This window comes from Brachyhypopomus gauderio, chromosome 6, assembly GCF_052324685.1.
Source record: "Brachyhypopomus gauderio isolate BG-103 chromosome 6, BGAUD_0.2, whole genome shotgun sequence".
Lineage (NCBI taxonomy): Eukaryota > Metazoa > Chordata > Actinopteri > Gymnotiformes > Hypopomidae > Brachyhypopomus > Brachyhypopomus gauderio.
The window spans coordinates 32620895-32644725 of NC_135216.1; the positions used below are offsets into that span (position 1 = coordinate 32620895).

The window sequence follows — 23831 nt, forward strand, 5'->3', positions numbered from 1 at the left end:
CATGGCTCTAAAAATAACATTGCTAAGATGAACAATTTTGAGCTTCACATATTTTAAACCATGGCTGACATGGACAATATTCAAATATAATTAACATCAAGGGCTTTTATATAATGCTGTATGAATCATTTATTTTATCACCATTTCTTATCATTTATTTTTCATTATCATTTTATAACTTATTTTAAATAAATTACAATTTTTGGTCTAGTCTGTCCAGTGTTAGCACAGGCAGGTTAAATGGGTGCTCTGTCTGTGGTGGAATGAAGCTGCTGTGGTCCCGTGGTCAGTGCTCCTGTTTGGCCTGTGATCCCATGGTCAGTGCTCCTGTTTGGTCTGTAGTCCCGTGGTCAGTGCTCCTGTTTGGTCTGTGATCCCATGGTCAGTGCTCCTGTTTGGTCTGTAGTCCCATGGTCAGTGCTCCTGTTTGGTCTGTAGTCCCATGGTCAGTGCTCCTGTTTAGCATGTGATCCCGTGGTCAGTGCTCCTGTTTGGTCTGTGGTCCCGTGGTCAGTGCTCCTGTTTGGTCTGTGGTCTCGTGGTCAGTGCTCCTGTTTGGTCTGTAGTCCCATGGTCAGTGCTCCTGTTTGGTCTGTGGTCTCGTGGTCAGTGCTCCTGTTTGGTCTGTGGTCCTGTGGTCAGTGCTCCTGTTTGGTCTGTGGTCTCGTGGTCAGTGCTCCTTTTTGGCCTGTGGTCCCGTCGTCAGTGCTCCTGTTTGGTCTGTAGTCCCATGGTCAGTGCTCCTGTTTGGTCTGTGGTCCCGTGGTCAGTGCTCCTGTTTGGTCTGTGATCCTGTTGGGCCTGCGTTTGAGTCCTGGGTAGCGTGGCTGCCTACAGCTACAGTCACATGATGACTACAATAGTTCACATGACAGACGCAGCTGCTGAGCCTGTTTCTGAGAAGCAGCTGCCCAGACTGGTGCGAGGGACGCCTGGACATGCAGGATCGTGCCACGACTCACACTCGGATTTCATCGTTCCGATGTTAAAGCAGACAAGATGCTGTCCAGAAACGTGCTCTGGGAAAGGTAAAGGGAAATATATTTGTGTTTTTATAAAAGTAGCAGCATTTTCTGGGTATTTAAGCAGCGTTCTTTAAGTATCAACAGGAAACAGACGAAGTCAGACAAAACCAAAGATACTTTTTCTTCTTCTACCAAACATGTACACATTTCTCTGTACTCTGTTAAATGTACATTTATTTTTTCTTTCATTGGAAACTTGTAAAGGTAATTTTACACGATGTGTTGTTCGTTTAGAGAATCATAGCAGTTGCTTAACCTGATTAGCAGGAGGAATTTGTATAACAGGTTTTTGTTAAGTCACTCACTCTCTCTCTCACACACACACACACACACACACATTGATGCCTTAAAAGCCCCTTTGATGATTAAGAGAAGATGTAATAACGTTGAGATGTAATAATGTTGAGATGTAATAACGTTGAAACATATTTCACTGTGGTGAGTAATGAAGCCTTCTGAAAGACTCCCTTTTGTTCATGTTACAGCCCAGTGGAGCAGCAGACGTCTGACCCTCCAAAACCCCACTGTGGAGCTGTAACAGTTGCCTGGTCTGTGGAACATCCTTCACATTTCAAAGATGGATGCGCCTCATCTGATCACAGGTAAGACCACCAGAAGCCCCTGAGACACCAGCAGTGTTTACCAAGTTACTGACGAATAGTCTCATCTGGCTCCGCCTCGATCTGTCTATCACATCTGGCTCCGCCTCCATCTGTCTATCACATCTGGCTCCGCCTCCATCTGTCTATCACATCTGGCTCCGCCTCCATCTGTCTATCACATCTGGCTCCGCTTCCCTCCTATCTGTCAAATCTTTGTTTTCTAATTCCATGTGCTTCTGTTTACTTCCTGGTCTTCCCTTCCTAGTGTTCTATAACCCCGCCCCTTCTAGTTGCTCTCAGTGTTCCATGTGTAGTGTCTGTTATTTAGGCCCTCTGTCTCCTATGTTTGAGTGCTGGTCTTTGATCTTTGTAACTTTTCAGGTTAGTGTTGTAGAAATTCTTGTTGAGAATACCTAAGCCTGTCATTTTTGTTAATCATGTTTCCATCTTTGATTTTCCTGCCTTTGTGACCCTGGACTATTTAAAGGACGATGACTCTGGATTTGCCACAATTAAATTTCACTTTTTTTCTGCATCACTCTGTGAATGTGGTGTTACACATATAAAACAAATGCTATGTCACGAGTAATGTCTGTGTTGTATACATCACAGGGGTAATGTCTGTGTTATATAAATCATAGAGGTAATGTCTGTGTTATATAAATCACAGGGGTAATGTCTGTGTTATATACATCACAGGGGTAATGTCTGTGTTATATAAATCATAGGGGTAATGTCTGTGTTATATACATCACAGGGGTAATGTCTGTGTTATATACATCACAGGGGTAATGTCTGTGTTATATAAATCATAGGGGTAATGTCTGTGTTATATACATCACAGGGGTAATGTCTGTGTTATATACATCACAGGGGTAATGTCTGTGTTATATACATCACAGGGGTAATGTCTGTGTTATATAAATCATAGAGGTAATGTCTGTGTTATATACATCACAGGGGTAATGTCTGTGGTGCATACATCACAGGGGTAATGTCTGTGTTGTAGTCAGATCTCCAACACAAGATCAGAGCCACCTGTCCACATCTGTGGATCCGTGATGAGTGTATCTGACTGTACCAACGTTCGGCGATGGTCCAGGACTCTTCCACCAGTGTTCAGAGTTCAAGATCGCTTACTTAAAGACAGGTAATCTCTGAAAGTTAAACTATTACAGAGAGAAAGCAACAATATTCTTATTAAACAGTGTTGACTGGTCATTACAAAAGAGATGCATTTGGAACACTGTCACATGACATTATGCTTAATATTCTAGAAGAAATACATCTTCCTAAAGTGTTTGTGGAAATAGTGAAAGATGTATATACCGGGTCCTTCCTACAGGTTATTTGTGATAAAGTTATTACCAAACCTATACATTTGGGAATAGGAATTAAAACTGGATGTCCCTGGAGCGCTGTGAATTTTATCCTTGCCATTAATCACTGGATTAAGTGGCTATGCATGTATGCACCATCTCATGTGCTCTCCCCTAATCCTGTGCAGGGCTATGCTGATGTTGTACTGGTGTTGTCATCAAGAACATGCTTTCATGTACTGATGTATTCTTAAGATGGTCTGGTCTAGAGGTAAAGCAGATTAAATGTGCTGTTTTCTACGAGAGGAGAAGTGGAGGAAATCGTTGGTTCAGATCTAAGACAGACAAGCCGCCAACGTTTACATTTCTTGATCAGCCAGTTAGTGTATAGTAGACATGAGACCTACAGCTATCTGGGTCACAAATGTAATATAGCAGGAGAGTGGAGTCAGCAGGTGGAACAAATGAGAACCCAGTTCAATTCTAGACTAGAGATGATTGATACGTGTCCACTTCCAATTGTGATGAAGCTAGAAGCAATAAGAGAAATTGTAGTGGCAAAAATTCAACATCTATTTGCTAATGTTCATTTACCACAACATGTTCTCCAAGAAATGGACAACAAGATTGTGCAGGTTGTAAGAAAATGGCTTAATCTAAACACACGGTCAACCAGGTGCTTTATATTCCAAAGCCGAAAACATGGAGGCTTGGGTGTTCCTAACTGCTCTTGGTTATACAATGCAACCCGACAAGCTCATCTTATTAATATGTTGAATAATGATGATAAATTGGTGCGGGAAATGGCAAGAGCCTCGCTATTCCTAGACTTTAGACGACGTAAAATCCCACTAGCCTTGCCTGGTGAAGATAATTTCTTAGGATTTAGAAGAAAAGGTAATGGGAAACTAGATGTGCAAGCTCAGGGATTTGGTGTTTCATCTGACTGGCCAGATCTAAATGACTTATGTAGGAGAACAAATACAGAATTAAAATGGACAACACTAGAACAGGAATCTGTAAAAGTTTCAGAAATAATAGTGAAAGATACGTCAGTGATTGTTGAGGCTTGTGTTAATGTTAACGAAACATCCCACCAGCTGCAGAGTAAAACATCAAGAAAAATACTGCTGGAAGTTCAACGTGTAGAGCAACAACAATACTGGTCCAGTCTGAAGCTTCAGGGGAAGCTGGCTCAGCTGGCATCTGCTGATCATTCAGTATCACACTCAATATTCAGAAATGCTGAAATCAGTGAGGAGGTTTTGATATTTGGCGTGAAAGCGCGCTTACAGATTCTACCAACTAAATATAACCTCTCACTCTGGTATCCATCTATCCATTCACCTTTCTGTTTGCTTCATGGCTCCACCCAGCAGTTGGAGTCTGTGGCCCACATTCTGAATGGCTGTAGCTCTTTTAAAGGTCTGTACATTGCACGTCATGATAGACTAGTCGACTTGATATCAGCTCAACTTCCATACGCAAAGAATGATTCCATTTATAAACACTCTACAGTTAGACCTGAGTGGTTTAATGTAACATCTGAAATCTTTCAAGGAGTTGCTAATACACCAGATATCATTTGCATTTCTCAGAGTCAGAAGCGGGTTATAATATACGAAATATCATGTGCATTTGATTTGTATATGGAGGAATCTTATACGTCAAAAATTTTAAAGTACCAAACATTAGTGAATACTATTGAAGGCTTAGGATTTAAATGCCAACTGATAGTCCTGGTGTTGGGAAGTCTTGGTCATGTACATAAACTTGCAGTACGTGGTCTTAGACTTGGGGGAGTTAGCAGAACAAAAGCCAAACAGGTGGTGAGATGTTGCTCAATCTCAGCAATTATCGGGAGTCTGCATATTTGGAAAAGGCGCTGTTTTCTTTATCCTTGAAATCACACTTGAGAAATGAACTGTATACCATGCTGGATGTTTTTTAGCAATATTTTGTTTCCTGATGATGTTATTTACTGTATATGGAATCAAATAAAGTATAATATGTGTTGTAGTCAGATCTCCAACACAAGATCAGAGCCACCTGTCCACATCTGTGGATCCGTGATGAGTGTATCTGACTGTACCAACGTTCGGCGATGGTCCAGGACTCTTCCACCAGTGTTCAGAGTTCAAGATCGCTTACTTAAAGACAGGTAATCTCTGAAAGTTAAACTATTACAGAGAGAAAGCAACAATATTCTTATTAAACAGTGTTGACTGGTCATTACAAAAGAGAAAAGTTGTAATGGAAAGAATGGCTTTTCATATTTAAAGAAAATCAAATATGAGTGTAAAAGTGGATTGTACTCTATAACATTGGGTGCGTATGGGTTAAGGGTGTAAAGGTTAAGGGTGTATGGGTTAAGGGTGTAAAGGTTAAGGGTGTATGGGTTAAGGGTATATGAGGTAAAGCTTTATGGGTTAAGGGTGTATGGGTTAATGGTGTATGGGTTAATGGTGTGTTGTTTACGGGTGTATGGGTTAGGGGTGTGTTGGTTATGGGTGTATGCGTTAAGGGTATGGCGTTAAGGGTGTGTAGTTTAAGGGTGTATGGGTTAAGGGTGTGTTGATTAAGGGTGTAGGGGTTAAGGGTGTGTTGTTTTAGGGTTATATGGGTTAAGGGTGTATGGATTAAAGGTGTGTGGGTTAAGGGTGTGTTGTTTTAGGGTTATATGGGTTAAGGGTGTATGAGTTGAGAGTGAGGGGGTTAAGGGTGTGTGGGTTAAGGATTATGGGTTAAGGGTGTAGGGGTTAAGGATGTGTGGGTTAGGGGGGTAGGGGTTAAGGGTGTAGGGTTTCGTTTTCTTATGTTGAGCTTCCTAAAATTTCTTAAAAAAATAAAAAAATGTAAAAGGTGATGATTACTATATTATCCATTATATTCTCATATTTCACATTTTGCAATTTTTTTTGCAGTTTTTATTAGTGAAAAGAAACATTTTGAAAGTCAAAATATTAATTTAAGATTATGAATATAATTTAAAGAAAATAGTCATTCGTAATTATGTATTTTTCCTTCACCATATCTCAGGGATTACGTTGAACCACCTACCAATGCACTCAAGCAATTCAAATTAAAATTGATACAGAAGTTTCAGTGTCTGAATGAGGTAATAACAAACCACGGAAACTCAACACTTCTGAGTGAGATCTACACAGAGCTCTACATCACAGAGGGAGATGGTGGAGAGATCAGTAATGAACATGAGGTGAGACAGATTGAGACAGCATCCAGGAGACCAGCAACTGAAGACACACCGATCAAATGTAACAACATCTTTAAGGAGGTACCTGAACAAGACAGGCCCATCAGAACTGTGCTGACAATGGGAGTCGCTGGCATTGGAAAAACTGTGTCTGTGCAGAAGTTCATTCTGGACTGGGCTGAAGGGAAAGCCAATCAGGACATCCAGCTTGTTCTTCCACTTCCTTTCAGGGAGCTGAATCTGATGAAGGACCGAACCCTCAGTCTGATGGATCTCCTTCATGTTTGTTTTAATGAGATTAAAGAACTGGACATCCTCAGCTTACACAAAGCTCTCTTCATTTGTGATGGCTTGGATGAGTGTCATTTTCCTCTTGATTTCCAGAGCAGTGTGAGTTTGTGTGATGTTACGGAGTCGTCTTCAGTGGATGTGTTGGTGACAAACCTCATTAAGGGGAATCTACTTCCATCTGCTCTCGTCTGGATCACCTCCAGACCAGCAGCAGCTGATCAGATCCCCTCTGAGTGTGTTGATCGGGTGACAGAGGTACGAGGGTTCAGTGACCCACAGAAGGAAGAGTACTTCAGGAAGAGAATCAGTGATCAGGCCTTGGCCAGTAGAATCATCTCACACCTGAAGTCATCGAGAAGCCTCTACATCATGTGTCACATACCAGTCTTCTGCTGGATTTCAGCCACTGTTCTAGAGAAAATGGAGATGTGTACAGAGAGTCAGGGAATTCCCCAAACTCTGACACAAATGCATACACACTTCCTCATAATTCAGATAAACACTTTAAGAAAAAAATACACAATATACCAGCAGGAAGACAATGAATTACTTCTTAAACTGGGTCGACTGGCTTTTCAGCAGCTGATGAAAGGCAACCTGGTCTTCTATGAGGAAGACCTGAGAGAGTGTGGCATCAATGTCAAGGAGGCATCAGTGTGCTCAGGAGTGTGCACTCAGATCTTCAGAGAGGAGTCTGGGCTGCTCCAGAGAGTGTACAGCTTTGTTCATCTGAGTATTCAGGAGCATCTTGCAGCTGTATATGTGCACCTGAACTTCATCAACAACAACACCAATGTTCTTAAGCGGAGTCGGTTACCTAAATGTCGAATGAAAAAAGTTATTATCTCAGAGTTACACAAGACTGCTGTGGATCAGGCCTTGCAGTGCAAGAATGAACATCTAGATCTTTTCCTCCGCTTTCTTCTGGGTCTCTCCATGGAATGCAGTCAGTCTCTCTTACAAGACCTTGTGACACAGACAGGAACTACGGCACACAGCAAAGAGGAGACAGTTCAGTACATCAAGAAGAAGATCAGGGAGAATCTGTCTCCTGAGAAATCCATCAGTCTCCTTCACTGTCTGAATGAACTGGATGACCACTCTCTAGTGGAAGAAATCCAGCATTTCCTGCAAACTGACGATCTGAATGAAAGAGAACTTTCCCCATCACAGTGGTCTGCTGTGGCGTTTGTGTTACTCACATCAGAGGAGAGTCTTGATGTTTTTAACCTACAGAAATACAGGAGATCAGATGAGGTTCTTCTGAAGATGATGCCTGTGGTTGCAGTATCCAAATCAGCACTGTAAGTGGCGCTGGACCACAACACTGACATGACGCTAGTGACAGAAAGATGAGAGTAACAAGTAAAGCGCTGCTTTAGCAAGGAGCTTCTCAGAACTCAGCTTTTTTTTTAAAGCCCTCTGCTGTCAGCTGTCATAAATAAATTTACATCATGTTTGAAGCCATAGCTTAGTCACTGTCACGTGACAGTGTTTTGATAATGAATGATATGTAATGACATTTTCTAATTGAAAATACACAGCATGTCATGACAACGGACTCTGTATATGACTCAATCAGTACTGATTTACAATTACATTTACATTTATGGCATTTAGCAGACGCTCTTATCCAGAGCGACTTACTGATGATGTGAAATAGTGAGACTAGATGAAAAGACTTTGAAAACATTCCATGCATATCTGCCATAGGTGTGACTGCTAGTAAAGCTTCACATTTAGAGGAAGCACTTGTGAATAAGTGAAAACACGGCCATCAGGGTTAGTGCTGACTCACTTGTTGTAGAGAGGTGTTCATGTGAATACAACCCTCATGTTCCAGATACAGTAGACGCTACAAAGCATTGTTATGTTTTCCAGCCTGATGATGTGACTCATCATCAGTAATAGGTGACATCATCATCAGTAATAGGTGACATCATAGTAATATGTGACTCATCATCAGTAATATGTGACATCATTATCAGTAATATGTGACTGTGGTATTCTAGTCACACTCATCTACAGAACATTCAGTTGTAATGTGCTGTGTCATTTAAAAAAAAATAATGATAGCATAACCATATCCAGCTAAAAATGAAAAGCAAGCTTTTCATTTTTTACAACTCTATAGAGGTGTTGCGTGAACCTGACATCAACTTTGGTTAAACCTGCATTATAGTATTAGTCTGTATAAATTGTAATGTACATTTAGGACAGTGGATTACATGAAGGGCTTATATATCATAACGTATCATATATTAAAATAACTCTATTAAGGACAGCACTAATAATGTAATTATGCTAAACCATGCTGATTGTCAAGATGTTCATATTCTGTAATTTCTTCATTTTCATTTGCACTTGGATGCTAAAACAACTTTAATTAGTGGTAAGATGACAGTTAGACTGACAAGCAATAAAATATCTTGTAATGGTGGTAGAGGCACAGTTTGGTGCACATTCATTTGTGTTTTCATTTTTTTTAGGCTTGCAAGTTGTAATCTAACGAAGACAAGCTGTGCGTGTCTGTCCTCAGTCCTCAGCTCAGACTCCCCCAGTTTGAGGGAACTGGATCTGAGTGGGAATAAACTGGGAGACTCGGGAGTGAGTCTGCTCTCTGCTGGACTAGAGAATGCTCACTGTAAACTGGAGACACTCAGGTAATGGTCATCTCTTCAATGGCCATAGTAATGGCCTAATAGTATTGGCTTAAAGTAATATTTTAGTTTAGTATTGTGTTGATTGTGGTCAGAATTTCATTTCAGCATGAAATAAAGTACAACTTTTCAAAATAAAATAATTTTCTGTAAAAAAAGCAACATGCATCTTTAGAATGTAATTAAGTAGCTAATTGATCATTTTTTATTTGTATCAGACCGATTAGTGGACAACTGTTTTCTATTATTACTACTTTGTATTATTGATTAATCTATTGTGCTAGATGACAGTAACTAGATTTCTGCTGCCACTGTAACTGATAAACTGTCATTGAGTGAAGCGTGTGTCATTGTGGGCTGTCCTGAGAGAGTGAAGTAGTGTGTGTCATTGTGGACTGTACTGAGAGAGTGAAGCATGTGTCATTGTGGACTGTACTTTGGGAGTGAAGCGTGTGTCATTGTTCTGTCTGCAGGTTGAAGTATTGTGATGTCACAGATGAAGGCTGTGCCACTTTGGCTTCAGCTCTGACATCAAACCCCTCCCACTTGAGGGAGTTGGATCTTTCTGGAAATAACCTAAGAGATTCTGGGCTGAGGCTGCTTTCTGGTGGACTGGAGAATCCTCAGTGTTCACTAAAGATACTAAGGTAAGGTCATCTGTATACCACTACAATCTGATTATTTTTAGCAGCATTGTTTTCTTAAACAACTATTAAACATTTCTTGTAAATTTAACATAAATGTAACTTCTTTGAGTCTCTTTGAAACTGAAGACTGAATTTAAATTTTGACATTAGTGACTTATGATCTGGAAAATTTAATAATAATTTAACCAATTACAATTTTTTCTTTGTTTTTATTTATTTTAGGCAAAATAAAATATATTGCCATACAAAAATAAAATAATAATTACAGCTGAAATCTAAATGTTAACAATTGTAACAACTCAGTTCCTGCTGAACAAAGGTGTTTATGCTGTGTGTCGTTCTGTCTGCAGGTTGTGTGATTGTGATATCACAGGTGAAGGCTGTGCTGCTCTGACATCAGCTTTGACATCAAATCCCTCCCACCTGAGGGAGCTGGATCTGACTTGGAATAGATTAAGAGATTCAGGAGTGAAGCTGCTCTCTGCTGGACTGGAGAATTCTCACTGTAAACTGGAGACACTGTGGTAAGATCACGTGACCTGGTGTTCAGTAAAGATATACAAATAAATTTAGATTGATTAATTGATTAAAATATATTCTCTTATAGTGAGAGTGGTTTTGGGTTTAACATATAAAGATGTAAATGGAAAGGCTCACACCAGAGAAAAATAAATACACAAGTGGATAAAAACAAGCGCAGACGATGGCCATAATGACAAACCAATAAACTGGAATAACTGCACAATAAAACAGTGCTGCTCCCATATCATATATTCTAATATTCTATAGTAAGGAGACGGAAACAGAAGCTCTAGGTTCAGTATTTACATTTACGGCATTTAGCAGACGCTCCTATCCAGAGCGACTTACAAAGTGCTTAGCATTCGATCACAGAATTCATCCTAGGAAATAGTACGGATAGGCCAGAATTCAAGATACCATTGAGTCAGACTACTACTAAACTACAGGAGTCAATGTCATTACCTAGTGTTTTGCAAGTTAGACATTTGCCAAGAAGCACAAATAACCATAGACAGACATACAATTTAAAGAACAACGGCAAGTGGTATCAGCAGAGTTAGTGCTCTGGTAAGAACTCAACATACAGGTGGGTCTTCAGTCTACGCTTGAAGATAGCAATAGACTCTGCAGTCCTAGCAGCTAATGGAAGATCGTTCCACCATCTTGGACATCAGGACAGAGAATAGTCTGGAGCTTTGTTTTCCATGAGACTTTAAGCATGGAGTTTCGAGTCGAGCCAAGCTTGAGGTTCTGAGTGTTCGCTGTATGGATCGGCTTTTGACCATGGACATCATGTAGGGAGGGGCCAGTCCATTTTAGGCTTTGTAAGCAAGCATTCAGTACATTCAGGGGGATGAGCAATCCTTTTACATGGCAGCAATATTGTAAAGTATCATCACTTTACAGTATCATTGCCATGTAAAACACTGAGTTTGTTGTAAAGTATTGGGTGCTCTGTAAATTACTGGATGTGCTGGGATCTCCTCTCTGTGCATGTGGATGTTTTTAAACTCTTCCTTTTCTTTAGCACAGGAGAGCTGTTGGCTGTCCATGCAGTCTTTTGGACCATTCATATATGCATACACGCACTGGATTAACTGTACTAATATTAAATCACCCAGTTTTGTATTACTTTTGCAGTGTTACTTTATATATTTATTACTCTTGCAAATCCTCTTTATTCGTTTATGATTGTAGTGGCAATCTAATTAGAAGTTGCTGCTCAAGAGATATCTGTGTACTGAACTGATCTTTGTGTTCTGGACTGATCTGTGTGTGTTGAACTGATCTGTGTCCTAGACTGAGAGAATGAAGAATGTCTCATTGTTTTCTGGGCAGGCTGAAGCAATGTGATGTCACAGAGGAAGGCTGTGCTGCTCTGACTTCAGCTCTGATATCAAACCCCTCCCACCTGAGAAAACTGAATCTGTCTGGGAATCATGTAGGAGACTCAGGAGTGAAGCTGCTTTCTTGTGGACTGAAGAATCCTCACTGTAAATTGGTGTTACTGTGGTAAGATCATTGGCCTGACCTGTTGTTCCGTAAGTCATTTTAGCGGACCAAAAACATTTCATGCATTTAATTGATCAGATTCCATTACCTAGATCTGGGGTTCTGTAAACCCAGCAAGGTGACATATTGCCACACTCCCTGCTGACCCTGCCTACACAGACCTAGAGAGACCATCTGCTGCTCATATCACATGACTACTCACTTCACCTGATGGCTCATCTAAGGAAAAGCAGGAAACAGATCAGCAGGACAAATTAGGTTCTGCTAAACTAAGCTGTGAGTGCTGCACTGAGAGGGTGAAGTTTGTCATTGTTCTCTCTGCAGGCTGAAGCATTGTTGTGTCACAGAGGAAGGCTGTGCTGCTCTGGCTTCAGCTCTGAGATCAAACCCCTCCCACTTGAGAGAGCTGGATCTGTCAAGGAACAGACTCGGAGACTCTGGAGTGAAGCTGCTCTCTTCTGTGTTGGAGGATCCTGATTGTAAAATAGAATCACTGAGGTAAAATCATCTCTAAAATTATCATATTTACACCAAATACACACAATCACTGCCCCCCTCAATAGTAATAGGGAAGAATGTATGTTTGCATATGTAATTACACTCACCTCCTGGTCATGGTTTAAGCTTAGACTGACGACCGTAGTGGGTGAATATTGAACATAATTAGCAGAGATGTGCTCAGAAAGTGAAGTGTGTCATTGTTCTGTCTGCAGGTTGTGTGATTGTGATGTCACAGATGACGGCTGTACTGCTCTAGCTTCAGCTCTGAGATCAAACTCCTCCCACCTGGGAGAACTGGACCTGTACTGGAATAAAGTAGGAGACCCAGAAAAGAAGCAGCTGTCTGAACTTAAGGATGGTTCCCGTTGCAAGCTACATTCACTCATGTAAGATATGACCATATTGGACTTTATTCATTAAGCATTTTATTTATTTATTTATTTGCTTCTTTTTTATCACCAAAAACATTTCCTTTTTGCATATTTTTCACCACTATATATCAAATTGTTTTGCTTCAAAGATACAGTGGTGATTGGATTTCATATCCTGTTGACTGAGTTTTAAATTCTGTTGTATAAATGAATTATTTGTACAAGTGAGATACAGGATAACTTGGATCTGGAATGTATCTGTATCCAGAAACTGAGGAAACAATAATGTGTAATCTTCTAACCACTTCCTGTTTAAAACATTGAGAGACAGAAATCCTAAACGAAGATCTATTTTGATTGTGAAATGAATTTGAATCAAAAGACCAAGTGCAGTCTTTCATTTCAAGTTATTTTTTTTCATTCTCAGGATTTAATAAATATGTAGTGAAGACTGCAGTGACAAGAGCTCATAAATAGTCTTGATGTCCAGGTAGCGATGTTATCTGGACAACCTGCCACTCTGAGATGGAATCTATGGATCAGTGAAGCTGTATGATATCCACACTGAAACTGAATCATATCCACACAGCAGTTGAATTGTATCCACACTGAAACTGAATCATATCCACACAGCAGTTGAATTGTATTCACACTGAAACTGAATCATATCCACACAGCAGTTGAATTGAATTCACACAGAAACTCCTGTTCTGTTAATCAAAGAACTTGGGTTATGGATCATTGAAGCTGTAGCATCCAGACAGAAGTGTAAAACGCAAGACTCAAGAGCTGTGTTTTCCTGATCATAGTGCAAACTCATTCATTGTTAGAGCATTTGTTAATGATATTCTGGATCACCAGATAAAGTCTTCCAAGTTATGAAAAGTTGTCATTTGTAAAACAATATCTAGAAAATCAGCATGTTGGAAAAGAGGTGAATTTAATGAGATAAAAATGTGTAATGTACAAACAATAAGAACTTGTACGTGGAGTCTGCTGTGTTTACAGCCTGGAGTGAGTTTGGATGTAGACGGCCTTCACAGCACCACTGCATCCAAAGGATGAATTTAATTTCGTGTTCTGATAGTCAACCACAAGAGGGCAGCAAAACACAGGATCTAACGTCATCTACGTGGTCACACGAGAAGCAGCAACGACGACAACACCAAACGTGTCCATGATTAAATGACCCTCCAACCCAAATCAAGCACAACTGTTTGTTATTCTGTAATATCTCTCATTGTTACTGAGTTACTGGTGGGATTTTATTATGACCATGTTAAACTAATCCAGTGTACAGACATTTTATAGAATGGAATGTTAAGATTTGATTTAGACTATTTTGTACAATTATTTCCTATATGTATTTTTCATGCTCTCTGCATGTTCCTCTGTGTGGATTTTGATGATTTTCCCCCTTATTTTACTTTTGCAAAAGGTCAAGGACATTTTTATTATATTCAAAAAAGGTGTGTCACCTCAGTAAAGTGTTGTCACGTTGAGGACCAAAGAAGGGCAAGAAGTGTACAAATATTTAAAGGTGTAAGTCACCTTAGTAAAGTGTACAAATCTTTAGCTTATCTGAGCCCTTTAAATATTCACTGGAGATTTAATCAATTTAACTACTTCACTGCTAGATTATCTTTGAATAACTAATTGGAATAACATATAGCCTACTGTGGGATTTAGGGTGCACAATAATTTTGTATGGTGTAAAGTGTTTCTGCTTTAAGTAAACAGATTGGCAAAAGTTAATTAGCAATAACTCAGAAGCACTGTGGACCAAGCCAGTGCAGCTGATGTGTAGTGGCACTTTAAACTTTTACTACTGACTCAAAAAACAAAAGCGAGTTTTATCCTAATAGCACTGGCTTTATGATAACAAGCCTGAAGTCATTCCATATGGTTTTGTAACGGGATTTATCAAGCCAACTTAAAATTCATTCACGCAGTGTCTTTGTAGGTCCCCCTTTTGAGTTTGTCTGTACACACACTACTTGGATGTGCTGTCCTCCATGTCCAGTTCCTCCATGTCCACCAGCTGTACCAAAGCTGTCTTCAGAGGATAGTTGACTCGGGCATTTACCTCTGACCACATTCTCTCAATCACATGGTTCTGTGCATATTTTAAAACAGCATAATTAGGCTTGTTCTCATCTGAAATACACTAGTTTACAAAAGAAAGTTAATTAAAAAAGTAAATATTTAAATATTGTTACCCTTGTAGAAGCTGTCTGAATGTAGGGCTGCCTCTGACAGTTGTATCTGTATTCTGCCAGCCTTTCCTGGATGAACAGTGCCAGGTAAAACTCCTTCCCACAGTCAACTCTGACCTGATCCCACAGTCCATGGATAAATTATGTGTATAGTCCTTCCATACATTTTTATCCACGTATCCAGTTCAACGTGGGAGACTCTCACCCTCACCCTCTGGCAGCTGGAGCTTATCACCCTGCCAGAGGGTGAGAGGTGGGTTACAGCCTGGACAGGTCGTCTCGCAAGGGCTAACAGTGGAATGAAATGGGCCACTCAATTAAATCTGCAAATTGTAGCATGTCTGGCTTCCATTAGCTTGTAGTCAGCTTTTTAGAAATATTAATGTAACCATTGCATATTTCACAAAAAACATTCATCATTAAAAATATAACAATGAAAAGCTGACCTCAGCAATACCTTCAGCGACCTCCACTTCAAGCTGGCTGTCTGAACACTCAGCACACCATCTCCGCACATTCCTCTCAGAAAAACCACGTCTTGTTCCAAAGTGGGTGCATAACATTGATGCGATATCCCTACAGCACTTGCCATTTATTCTGCTTTCTGCAATAAAATCTGCATATTCCTGCAAAGACATGTGTTCTTAGATCAAATCAAACGTACCGCCAATGTCTAGTGTGTGCCGCGAGGGTTCGATCATTACCGGGTCAAGATACAAAAAAAATAAAAACTCAACACAAAATGAGAAATCTGATTTCCACGCAGGATTTTTAAAATCCATTTTTTAAATTTTAGTCAGAAAACAAAAATCGGGAAATGGCTCGTTTTGCGTTTTATGTTTTCAATTTTGAAACGAAATACGGGAAACGAGCCCAAAAAACCGCACCCCGCGACCCCAGAATTTTTACCCGCGGCAGGATTTTCAAACAAGCCCAATTTGGCGTGAAAACCGCGAACCTGGCAACTCTGGACCCACGTGTCACGGTAGTTTCACTTTCACTTTTCCGCCCAGCAGGCCTGCGCATGCGTAGAGGAGAGGATCCACCGCAACTTGTGCGCCGCGGTCAAGCTATCCGCGCTTTAGCGATTCACGGTCAAGTCATCCGCGCTTTAAATTGAGGTTAGCCTTACACATGGTGCTGGCAGCTGTAGCTTGCTAATAATTCTCACCCTTATACTGGAAAATTCCGCCTAAACACATACCATCCACCCCTAATACCTTCATATCATAAAACATAAAGGCATTTCGCTTCATATTGTACTGTTTTTTTAACATTTTTAACACTGTGCTGAACATTATTTTAACTATTTTTACAGGAAACCAAACGGCCCGTCGGAAACCGAGTACTACAGTACTATATAGTACGTGAGAAGCAGTACGCGAGCAACCTAGTACGTCCGAAACCACAGTAGGCCTATGCATTAAACCAGTACGCGAAACGTACCCGGATGACGTACTGCATCGGCAGCCATTTTTAAGTATGTGATTGCAGCACACTGTCCTATCCCATGATTCAACTGGAGCAACTGTCCTATCCCATGATTCAACTGGAGCAACTGTCCTATCCCATGATTCAACTGGAGCAACTGTCCTATCCCATGATTCAACTGGAGCAGCGGAAGTGTTCGAAGTTAGAAAAATAAAATGGCGGAAAGCGGCGAGCCAGCAATTTACAAGTGTAAGTAGATACAAACACAAAATAAAACATTTAAAAAATATGATGATGTGCAAACCAAATGCCGTTACAAGTAGTGTCACTGCGAATGAAAAATACAATTTGTTAGATTACATATATATCGTTTTTATATTTTTTATTAACGTAGTTAGCGAGTCCAAGCTGAGGTAATCTTGTTAGCTCGCTAGTTAACACGTCAAGCTAATACCTATTAACTCGTATATCCGATAACGTGAAAAATGTGCGGTATTAATGTCGGTTTTGTTAGATTTATATGCATATGCGCATATCCGAATGGAGCTGTGGATTTCTGTATTTTTTTAGTGTTTATGACCATCAGCGAGTCCAAGCTGAGGTAATCTTAGCTCGCTGGTTGACCCGTCAAGCTAATACTAATTGTCGTACCGATTAACTCGCAACAAAATCTGAAGCGCATCCGTCAATTTTAGACCATTTTGCTCGCAATGATTTAAAGACATGACTGACTTAAGCTGGGCGTACACTGTACGATATTTTAAATCGTGTACTCAGCTCCAGCTCAAACTGTACGACTAAATCGCAGGGTTTAAAAGTTCACAGCTCACGATTCATATACTCACACTATACGACCCGACGCTCTCATGCGATCTCACGAGGAGCGATTTGAATTTCAAACATGTTTGATATTCTTGCGACGCTGCGATTTCTGATCGGGAGTTGGTCGTGAGGTGTGAATCGCTCCTCGTTTACCTGTGTAAACTATACGATGCACGACACGCGATTGAGCCGAAACTCGGCCCGATCGAAAAATAGTCGCACGAGTGAAAAATCGGCTGAAAATGGGCCAAAAATCGCACAGTGTACGCCCAGCTTAAAGCTGGGTGTATACTGTGTGATTTTTGGCCCATTTTCAGCCGATTTTTCACTCGTGCGACTGTTTTTTCGATCGGGCCAAGTTTCGGCTCAATCGCGTGTCGTGCATCGTATAGTTTACACAGGTAAACGAGGAGCGATTCACACCTCACGACCAACTCCCGATCGGCTGAAAATGGGCCAAAAATCGCACAGTGTACGCCCAGCTTAAAGCTGGGTGTATACTGTGTGATTTTTGGCCCATTTTCAGCCGATTTTTCACTCGTGCGACTGTTTTTTTCGATCGGGCCAAGTTTCGGCTCAATCGCGTGTCGTGCATCGTATAGTTTACACAGGTAAACGAGGAGCGATTCACACCTCACGACCAACTCCCGATCAGAAATCGCAGCGTCGCAAGAATATCAAACATGTTTGAAATTCAAATCGCTCCTCGTGAGAGTATCGCACTGTTGAAGCAGCTCCACGAGCCGACTCAGTCGTGCGATTTAGTCGTACAGTTTGAGCTGGAGCTGAGTACACGATTTAAAATATCGTACAGTGTACGCCCAGCTTTAATCTGGTTTACAAGTGGTTTGCAGGTCGAATTCCTTTGTTTATTTTCTTTTATTTTAAACCTTGGTTGTTTGTCATACTGATATAACGACGTTCGTGCATTCACCTCACCTTTTTAGTAATACTATTGAAAGGCTAACCTATTCTTACCATATTCTATACTATAAAAATATATCTAGCTTTGTGATTATTGATTTTTGTAACTTTGCTACACTGATACAGTAAACATCAATTTTAAAGCTAAAGTTTATTATTGCAGGGACCGATGAAGACACCAGGGACCTTATCCGGTGGAGGGTGGCCAATGCGCCCCTCTTCACCGATAAAAGAAATGCAGCAGTACGAGGTTTTGAGTAAGTAACTTTGGTTAAATTAATACATCTGCATTACAGGTCATGTATACTATTAATTACAAAAGGCTGTATGTAATAGAGATGTAGTATTAACAGTATTATATATATATAAAATTAAAATATTAACAGTTTTAAAAGACAGTGTCCATTATGTCCATTATCTTGCAGAGCCTTCGTCTTGGAGAAAAAACTGCCAAAGACAATCTCTCCACTTTATGTTAAAAAAAGTGGGAGAACCTGAAGCAAAAATATAAAGTAAGTCTCTTCCTGATAGTTTATCAGATTAAAATAATTCAGTGAAGGTTTAGTTATAATACAAGGTGTTGTCCCCCGTCCCCTCTTCCGTGTTTTTATTAATTTTGTAGGAACTGAAGTGCCCCCCCACTGGGGTGAGTACAGAGGGTGGTGTAGCAACAGCAGCATCCTGGAAATGGTATGCTGCCATGGATGAGGCAATAGGAGGGAGGCCATCAATTAGTCCACCCACCCTTATTGCCTCATCTGGCCAGGGTGCTGCTGTTGAGCCACTGCCCTCTGTAAAGGAACCCCTTGCCAAGAAGAGGCAGGGGAATTTAATGGACTATTTGAGGGAGTTGGAAGAGAGGGAAAATGAGAGGGAGAGAGAGGCTGAGGAGAGGGAGGAAAGAAGATGGAGAGAGGCTGAAGAGAGAAAGGAAAGAAGAGAGAGGGAAACAATAGCACGAGAGGAGAAGAGAGATGCAGAAGCTAGAATAAGAGAGGAAAGGAGGGATAGGGAGGCAAGAGAGAGAGAGGAAAGATTTTTAAATGTATTGGAGATTTTAGCTAAAAAATAAATTGTTGTATATCAGCTTTCAAGTCTTTTGGTGTTATTATATATTGTGAGAATGATGACAGTAATACATTTGCAACTAGAAATAGTTAGGTTGTAGATTTAATTTAAATATGTTTAGATTTTGTGTGTGCGTGCGCACGCTTACCCAAGTTTTATACTATAGGTAGGGCATAGTTTTCAAGCTTATGCATAAAGGATGTGTGTGACTAGATCTTTTTGTCCCAAACAACTTCATTAATTAAACAAGTTTTAGTCTTCTGATCAGTAGCCACACTGAGTAGAAATTCACATGTCATAGATCTTTTGAATGTATTGATGGAGCAAGCTTTCTGTTTAAACTTTAATGCTAAATGATATTCATAACCTAAAGGTAATACATCATTTATACCCAACAAGTCTGAGTACAATTTGGAATGATTTTAATTTGGCATCAGTAAGAAAAATGGAGAAATACACAACTTTTTACATTTCTACTAACATTTCTAAATATAATCATGCTCGTGCAGAGCTAAAATACGATGTTGTGGTGCTGAGACAGCTGCAGCCAGAATCTCTCGTGCATCTTCCCCTGATGTTTGTTCTGTGCCGACAGGCTCTGGTGGGTCAGTGTCATCAGCCTCTGGAACATCTGGGTCCATGATGTCGCCGTGAGCAATGCAGAGGTTGTGGAGCACAGCGCAGCATGCCACAACCTCGGGTGCAAACACAGGGCTCACCTCAAGGACTTTAAAGAAAATGGATCGCCAGCGGGTCTTTAGCATTCCAAATGTTCTTTCAATGATGTTCCTGGCCCGAGAGAGTCTGCTGTTAAAACGAGCCTGTACAGGGTTCTGCACAGGCTCTCGATAAGGGGTCAGGAGCTGGATTGGTGCACTGATGCACGGATGACCCCCATCCCCAAGGATGCACCTTCCTCTAGGTGGGTATAGGCCCTCTTTATATATAGGACTGTTCTTCAGCACCCGTGCGTCGTGTACAGACCCAGGGTAACCAACAAAAATGTCAATAAACCTTCCCTGATGGTCACAGATCGCTTGCAGCTGCACAGAATAAAAAAAGCTTCCTGTTCAGGTAGCACTGTGCACTGGCAGATGGGGGTTTTATTCGGATGTGGCACCCGTCGATGGCACCAACTGCCACTTTGAAAGACGCCTATCCAGCCAACTGGGCAAATCCTGCTCCTACCACCTCCAGTTCATCACCAGCAGGTAACATAATGACCCTCTTCAAAATGCCACTGACTGCCTTGCTCATTCTGTGCACGATGTCACACACAGAAGATCTTGGGATGGCAAACGCTCGGGAGACCACATGATATGATGCTGCGTGTGCCAGCCAGTAAAGGAACACCAACAGCTCGATGTCCCTGCTCCACCCATGATCAGTCTCCTGCCTCAGTGCATTACTGAGTGACGTGATGGTCTCACGGGCGAGTCTGAAATCTGCCCTGAGGTGTCCACCACCGAAATACAGCTGCAAGACGGGCACAGCTGTATTGAGGTGACAATACGTCAGGCTCCCATCCTGTAAATCAATGCACATAGTTTAATTAATTATTAATATAATAATACTTTATTTATTTGATCCAATTAGAATTTGGTTTTTTATTTACTGTAAAATAAATTAATTGAATAAATATTTTTGTGAAAGTGGTTTGACTATACATTATTTCATAATCATGAGCACAAAGAATGTTTTTTGCTCCGCGGTATTCAAACCAGATATTTACCACTACGCTCGAAGCTCCACTAATTCTAGCTCCACTAGGGCTAATCGCGGCGGCGGCGAACGTAAGTTGTTGACCGGGGGGGTGGGGCGGAGGCCTGCTTTATACCTCCGGACACGGACGAATTTCGTCCGTCCGTACCAAACGTAGCCTCCGTAGGGGGCCACTATACTTCTTTCCGGTTCCAACGTTGTTATGATTTTTAAAAATACATCCTCTAGAGGGCAGTATAGTCAAATTTCCGGCACCGGTCTTCAGAAAAATGGCGTCGGTAAACAAGTTGGTTTTGCTGTGTCTTATTAATAGAAAAAGACAAAAGCAGAAAAAAACACGGTCTATGCGGCATGTGCGACCATGTGAAAATCGCCACATCAATGGAGAATTTTTCTCATTAGTTTTGCCTATGCGGCAAAATATATATATATATATATTTTAATATATTATATTATATTTTTATTGTTATTTAGAGTTATTAGAGTGCTTCATTTTTAATCAGCACTAATGTGCAAATAGAAATATAACATAACATTAATTATAATATAACAAAACGGTAAACAAAACAGCGCAAAAACATACATTCAGGGGTCTTGAACAATTAACTGCAGCTAACATGTCTCAATATCTAACTATATGTTAGCATCAACTGCTGGATCTCTTTTACGAATTTTTTGGCATCTGCTGGTGGGAGGTCCTGGAGAAAAGTGTTCAAGTACGCTGTAAATGTGCTGAACATATTGCTTTGCTGGGTCTCATGCCGCAACTCCTTCAATGCAGTAATTTCCAGCAATGCAGTATCTACTGGATCCACCTCTGCATTTCGTCTCCTCTTCTTGGACGCTCCAGACCGGGGACTCTGATAAGGGGGTAGGCTGCCAACATCAGTAGTAGTTGTTGGTGGTGGCGGTGGGAGTGGTGGTGATGATGACCAAGACCCATGCTCTGTAGCTGATGAAACATCATCCTCCGTCTCCTCCATGTGTGCCTCTGCTCGCTCTTGACTCTAGAAGTGCAATATATAATTAACTCAACACTCAACACAAATGGTTTTCAGTTATGGACATAGTTTAAGAACACTGCATGATTTAAATAGTATAAAATGTGCATTAACACAATGCACTTCAAGACATGTGAATCACATCATCTCTAAATTTTTGCCAGGAACTGTTATGACAAAGATTGTGCATTCAACAGCAGAGGTAGCTAGTAAATAGTTAACTTTTACTCAGTTACATTTAGTTGAGTAACCTGTACTTCTTAGTAGTTTTAATGCTCCATACTTTTTATCTTTACTTAAGAAGTATTATTTTGAAGTAACAGTACTTGTGAGTAAACTGAAACTAAACTGAAAGTGAAGCAATATTAATGAGTAACTACAGTGGCATGTGTGTGTTTTATGGTTTTATGTCAAGTTGTGAGTAACTTTATCCTTGAGTAACTTCAGTATGAAGTAAGTTAGCCTAACTATAAACTCTAAATTTGAAGAATTGGGCTACTTTACCACCTAATTACAGCTCATCAACATTGATAATTTTACAAAGACACTTACATCGAAGTTTGTCGAGGTGTTTCGGTGTCGGATGTGCACCTTCAGCCACGCCAAACGGTGTAAAACGGTGTTCTGACCCCCCAGCTGCATCTCCACTCTTCTTTGCCATAGCATCTCGATGCGCTCTGACAAACCTATCCTGAGCCAGATTCCATTTGTTTTGGGCTGCCTTCACTGACAACCCAAGTGCACCAGCAATCTCCTCCCAGCTGTTTTTGCATTGCTGTTTATCGCGATGACCTGGCACCGTAGCATTATAGAGGTGAATGTAGCCTCTAACCAACTCGCAAAGTTTCTCTTCTAACTTGAGCGCCATTTTTAAAAGTCCAGTACTCTTCTTTATTGATTTTCCCGAATTGGTGTACTTCCGATGCTTCTGACTCTCTACTGCCCACTGATTTCCGGTTTATATTGCTCCGTTACTACGGATTCGTAAGCGCTCTGGCAACGGACCCACTGACGGATGAAACGACCCCCGGAACCGGACGAAAGGGTCCGTATCCGTAATTACCGTAGGGTGTGAATGGGCCTTTAAGCCTGCTTTATACCTCCGGACACGGACGAATTTCGTCCGTCCGTACCAAACGTAGCCTCCGTAGGGGGCCACTATACCTCTTTCCGGTTCCAACGTTGTTATAATAAAAAAAAAAAAACATCCTCTAGAGGGCAGTATAGTCAAATTTCCGGCACCGGCACACCAGCAATCTCCTCCCAGCTGTTTTTGCATCGCTGTTTATCGCGATGACCTGGCACCGTAGCAGAATGTAGCCTCTAACCAACTCGCAAAGTTTTTCTTCTAACTCGAGCACCATTTTTAAAAGTCCAGTACTCTTCTTCATTGATTTTCCCGAATTGGTGTACTCCCGATGCTTCTGACTCTCTACTGCCCCCTGATTTCCGGTTTATATTGCTCCGTTACTACGGATTCGTAAGCGCTCTGGCAACGGACCCACTGACGGATGAAACGACCCCCGGAACCGGACGAAAGGGTCCGTATCCGTAATTACCGTAGGGTGTGAATGGGCCTTTAAGCCTGCTTTATACCTCCGGACACGGACGAATTTCGTCCGTCCGTACCAAACGTAGCCTCCGTAGGGGGCCACTATACCTCTTTCCGGTTCCAACGTTGTTATAATTAAAAAAAAAAAACATCCTCTAGAGGGCAGTATAGTCAAATTTCCGGCACCGGCACACCAGCAATCTCCTCCCAGCTGTTTTTGCATCGCTGTTTATCGCGATGACCTGGCACCGTAGCAGAATGTAGCCTCTAACCAACTCGCAAAGTTTTTCTTCTAACTCGAGCACCATTTTTAAAAGTCCAGTACTCTTCTTCATTGATTTTCCCGAATTGGTGTACTCCCGATGCTTCTGACTCTCTACTGCCCACTGATTTCCGGTTTATATTGCTCCGTTACTACGGATTCGTAAGCG

The 23831-nt window shown here is 41.0% G+C and overlaps 1 protein-coding gene and 2 long non-coding RNA genes across 3 annotated transcripts in view; all 3 read left to right on the forward strand.

Annotated features, from left to right (window-relative positions):
• Positions 1-23831, forward strand: part of LOC143517724 (uncharacterized) — a 137023-nt gene that overhangs the window by 110468 nt on the left and 2724 nt on the right. The gene's annotated exons all lie outside the window — the stretch shown is intronic.
• On the forward strand, positions 879-13231 carry LOC143517714 (protein NLRC3-like). The gene is made up of 12 exons (XM_077010476.1): positions 879-1028; positions 1511-1627; positions 2637-2777; positions 4967-5107; positions 5986-7755; positions 8941-9114; positions 9585-9758; positions 10109-10282; positions 11619-11792; positions 12117-12290; positions 12506-12679; positions 13092-13231. The coding sequence occupies exons 1-12, from the start codon at positions 1000-1002 to the stop codon at positions 13096-13098; spliced, it is 3249 nt and encodes a 1082-aa protein (XP_076866591.1). The 5' UTR covers positions 879-999; the 3' UTR covers positions 13099-13231.
• Positions 18272-20287, forward strand: LOC143517722 (uncharacterized). The gene is made up of 4 exons (XR_013132028.1): positions 18272-18314; positions 18483-18569; positions 19721-20047; positions 20158-20287. It is a non-coding gene; the product is annotated as an uncharacterized LOC143517722 (long non-coding RNA).